The sequence below is a fragment of the Trachymyrmex cornetzi genome, unplaced genomic scaffold (assembly GCF_001594075.2).
Source record: "Trachymyrmex cornetzi isolate Tcor2-1 unplaced genomic scaffold, Tcor1.1 scaffold47, whole genome shotgun sequence".
Taxonomy (NCBI): Eukaryota; Metazoa; Arthropoda; class Insecta; order Hymenoptera; family Formicidae; genus Trachymyrmex; species Trachymyrmex cornetzi.
In genome coordinates, this window is record NW_017299509.1 from 542,216 (window position 1) to 547,146 (window position 4,931).

A 4,931-nucleotide genomic window follows, 5' to 3' on the forward strand; every position below is an offset into this window, starting at 1 on the left:
AAAAAAAAAAAAAAAAAAAAAAAAGATTTAGAGAGTACAAATACAAATACCGCATGTATTTCGGCGAAACCTGTGGTTGCACGATTTAAAAATGAAATCGGTGCGTCGCGTCTCTCTCTAATGATAGGCAAATGAAAGTCCGTCGGTAGGGCGACATTTTCGGATGGATGGCGGGGTCTACACCGCTTTCGGCAGGGCAATACGCGACACGCGTGTTGCGATATGCCTTTAAGCGCGAGCGGAGCGAGTGGCCGATAAAGTTGGCAGTACTGCCGCTTCCCGCGTCGCGTACACGCATGGCCGCTATGTCCGAGTGATCGGTCCGTTAAAAAACGTTTCGAGGACTGCTGTGGGATGGAAGAAGTGAGACACGATGCTTTGTACGAGCGTGAGTGCGTCGACACGATGAGATGGACCGCGACGTCCGTCGAGGAGGACCGGCTCCAACGCGGGCACGCGACGAACGATCAACGATACGGTGAGAGCACCCTTCGATCATGATCCACGATGCTTGTGCTTCTTTTCGCCGATGCCGTGTAACGGCGCCGTTTGCTATTGTCACAAATGGCGCCGGTACATCTTTTTCCCGGCTAGACACATCGCTGCGATGATATCGCGATGGATGTCGTTCATAAATGTATCCAAGTCCCTTCGAGGGAGATCGATCGGGATGGAGATACATTGCTGCAAGACGCTTGTCGTGTACGATGAATGAACGCCAACATTCGAGCCGCTCCGCCGAATTTCGGCGACAAATTGGAAAATTTTTGTTTCCATGCGGCGCGTGGGAAAAGCGATTAGAGCTGTTACTTCGGAAAGAAACATGGAGGCAATCGCACACACGATTCGCTCGGCCCTAACCTGTTGATGCAACCGGCTTTTATCTCATTACTATTGTTATGTTTACTTTTATCTGCTTTTACGTCGTTTTTACACTGCTCCTTTCTTTTTCATGGATATCGCGGAATATAAGTTCACTTTACTCCGGATATGCGTCGGTAAAATGGAGTTAAAAACGAATTATGAAGCCTTGTTCAAGACAGTGAATCTGCTAATTCAATTAACGAAACGATCGTTTAAGAGAATTAAAATAGTCGAGTAAATTTAAATGTATCCTTCTGTCGAAAAAAAATCGTTTTTTTAAGTTCCAAATCGGTTCGCAAGGTGTCGTGTGAAAAGCCCTGTATACGCGATAACCTCACCATTTATGCTCCGTTCTATCAATTTTAAATCTTGGTTCAACTAACTTTTCATGTTTTTCTAGTTCTAAGAATATTAGAAAAAGACAAAGAGTAAGACTGGTCTTCGTAATCAATTCTTATATTCAAGTACAGCCTTAAAATATCATAAGCCAATCAGAGGGCTTTATTAGCATCTAAAGATATTATTTATAATCGATTATTTTTCTCGCACTCGATTGATTAATTTCTTACAGCTTAAGGCTTAAAGTTTAAGATTTACGCCTTAAAATCTCATTGTAGAGCGGCTTAAGACGACCTTATAATAAGAATGGACTGTGAATACTACCCTAAGTTTAACCGAGGTTAAAGTTAATCTAGATTGGTAGAAACGGGCATTATATATACATATATAGGCGTTTTTATGAATGCAGTGAAACGATCTCGCATCGATATGTCGAAACTTTCCCCACTCGTGGCATCGCGTCTATTGAATTCGGCCTGACGTTGGTAAGAGACGGATGTTTCTCCTCCGAACGAGAGGAACAAAGACTGCAGCACACAAAAAAACGTAAGGCATAAGCGAATCAGCCAATCACAGTAGAGACACAAGGCAATAACGTAAGCAGCGTCGAATCTAATGGGCTTTCTACAATTGACCAATCATAGTTGATTATTCTTCTTACATTCGACTGCGATCAATTTCTTACGACTTTATTATTTAGATTTAAAGCTTAGGATGTGGCTTATTGTAGAAAGCCCATAGAAATGTCGATTCGCTTACTACTTAATTGCTTTGATTGGTTCACTTTCTTATGCCCTATGCGTTACGTAAGCCTCTATATTCTCGCCTTTATTACGCGCACGTGGCTGCTCAGAAAACACGTAATCGTATAACGCAGGTAACAACGTCGTTTTTGGCATAAATTCCGAAACGTGAGAATTCTTAGGTCACGTTTATTTATTTAGAACTCAGTGCATTCGATGAGATTCTGTTTCACGTTCTTGAGATATATATAGGAAAACACGTATAACGCAGATAACAACGTCGTTTTTGGCATAAATTCCGAAACGTGAGAATTCTTAGGTCGCGTTTATTTATTTAGAACTCAGTGCATTCGATGAGATTCTGTTTCACGTTCTTGAGATATATATTCGGAGCAAGAGTGTACCCGAAAGTTCGAACAAAGGGTGGAGCACGAATAAATAAACTTGAGCGAGACCGAAGTTTACGCACGCATTGCACCGTTAAAAGAAAACACGTTCCTTACGTTTCAGCGATTTAGGTAATTCACCCTGGATACCTCTCACGCACTTATCTCGCGATTATTTCTTTAACCCGTGCTTCCCATACTGCGATCGTATGTATCTCTTCCGAGATTCAGCACGGGACATCAAGGCGAGACGACGTTTACAGTCTCACAGCCGAAAGCGTACTAACTTTTGGGGTAGACTGGAGCTACCTAAGCCAGACACTAGACCTTCTTAACTCTAAGGAAAACTACCTAAGCAAAACAACAAAGAATGCGCTGCGTCACGGTAGAATTTATAGGGTCCGTAATTTACCAGCACCATAGTTGTGAGAGAGAGAAACGTCGAGTACAAATATGCCATTGAGCTTCCTGTTTAAGCGACCAATCACAATGAGTTGAGAACATTCGAGCAAAGTAATAGCGATCGAGTAGTTCAAGCCACGTTGCTTTTTCTTCAAGTTTTCTCGAATTTCATTAGCTTTAGGACAATCAGCAACACATTTCGTCCGAAAAGTTTATCAAGTTATAGGATATATGTTTGTAAACGTCTCGTGGTTATTCTCTGTGTTTAGAATATTTGATAAACAAAGGGCTGTCATCACTGTACGGTACTGATTCGAGTTTCCTCAAAGTACAGTGAGAGCAAAGATTCGTATAAGGAAACTTTTTATAAAAAAAGTCTTATTTGTAAAAAATAAATATTAATTAGCCATTTTATACAATGAATATATTCTATTCTAACGTAAACAAACGAGCTTCGCATATATTCCTGAATTTAGAAGCTAAATTTCTCAACTACCAATACTTTTTGAGCATTCAAACAATAGAATTTTTAATTTTTGCTTATTTTTCAAATGATATATTTTCTATAATTAATACACATCTTTTTGGTATATATAATTTTAAGAAATATACAGTCTATTTTATTCTTTATGAATAAATTGTTAATTACCCAGCAAGAAATGATTGTCAATTAAACGTCGAATTGAAATCATCATATCGATATCGATTCGACGTCAATTCGATGACTCATTTCTCACTGGATAATATTTACTTTTTAAAAATAAAGTTTTTTTAAAAAATATTTTCTCTGTACGAATACGTTTTGCACTTACTGTATGTTGTCAAACAGCAATATCTAAGAGGCATGTATCTTCTTTATATCGGCTTAATCTCAGATTTAAGAAGTGAAACAACTTTCCAAAGCTTCTTGTGTTTAACAATATATTTCAAAGAGAATCGGTTCCTAACAATCGTGATACGATCGTGATTAATTGGTGTTACGAAAATTTAAAACTTCTATTCTTGAATTTATTGAGTTATTATTTCAATAGACACGTAAAATATTACAGTTCTAACAATTAAATCATCGTTTCCTTGTTCTTTAAAATAACTTTCGAAAGTTTCAATTGAATAGTTGTCCAAGATTCACAAATTGTAGGCATTGTATTGACGTACGTCAATGACCCTTGTCTTCCTTTTTTTTCAATAGAAATAGAAAAAGGAAAGTAGTGGGCGTGAACGTCAACATTAGTGCAGCAGGGATAGTCCATGCATTCGTCAAAGGCACATGTTGGCCATGTCGTTTTAGAGGTGACTTTAATGGAAATAGAAAAAGGAAAGCAATAGGCGTAAACGCCGATGCATGTCAGGTCAATGAATTACAAATTTTGAATAAACCGTTTTAAAAGGAAACTCGAGATGACTAAAGAATTAATAAAAAAAACAATAGGAACCCTATATATAATTAATCATTGCAAAAATAACTTGACAAATTTTAAGAATGTTTTAATTTCATGTCTCAAATGCTTATTATGTCGAAACTGTAAAGCTTAAATTCATAAATATTAATCGAACCGATATATATATCCTATCTTTCGATTTTTTACATAATAAAATATAAATATTATGATAAAATATTGTATAACGCACGTGAATATAATACAAAGTTCAAATTAATTTTCCCGTAAATTATGTCGGGGCGATATCGGCTTATGCAATAATTATTTTCGACCGAGATTTCGTAATTATCTCATCGCTCGTTTCAAACATACTAAAAGCGTTCGGCATACTGACCTTCTTTAATTTCCTTTCTTGTAAGATCTGCGCTGCCTTTCGTCGCACGTGCTACCATATTTGTAAAGCCAATACCGAGTCGCAAAAGCTTGTAATCGTCGTCCGCAGTCAATGGTTCGGGCGTGAGACCACTTAGATGTAGGCATTTCCCTGAAAAGAGGAGGCACAATTACTTAACTGCATAAATTAATACTAAGAACTTAATGATCGCGTCCTCATGATCATAATGAACTTCATTACTCCGTGTAGTAAAGTATTAATTTGTGAATTGATCCTGACTTATTAATTTAAGATTCACAAGCAAAATTAGACTTTCAAATTAAATACTTGATAATTTATTAAATTTAAAATGGTTTCCCTTGCATTTTTCACGTCTTGCAGTAATTGTGGCTACGAAAAAAAAAAAAAAAAAAAGAGAAAATTT

General features: G+C 37.3%; 2 protein-coding genes across 3 annotated transcripts in view; one reads left to right on the top strand and one right to left on the bottom strand.

Annotated features, from left to right (window-relative positions):
* Positions 1-4,931, bottom strand: part of Tdg (Thymine DNA glycosylase) — a 115,421-nt gene that overhangs the window by 4,718 nt on the left and 105,772 nt on the right. Inside the window, exon 7 of the mRNA XM_018513575.1 lies at positions 4,508-4,657. Within this exon, the coding sequence (XP_018369077.1) occupies positions 4,508-4,657 (150 nt within the window). The remainder of the gene's footprint in view (positions 1-4,507; positions 4,658-4,931) is intronic.
* Positions 314-4,931, top strand: part of Dnmt3 (DNA methyltransferase 3) — a 133,091-nt gene continuing 128,473 nt past the window's right edge. For both annotated transcript variants that reach the window (XM_018513572.1, XM_018513573.1), the window contains exon 1: positions 314-478. In XM_018513572.1, the coding sequence (XP_018369074.1) occupies positions 355-478 (124 nt within the window). In that variant the 5' untranslated portion in view covers positions 314-354. The remainder of the gene's footprint in view (positions 479-4,931) is intronic.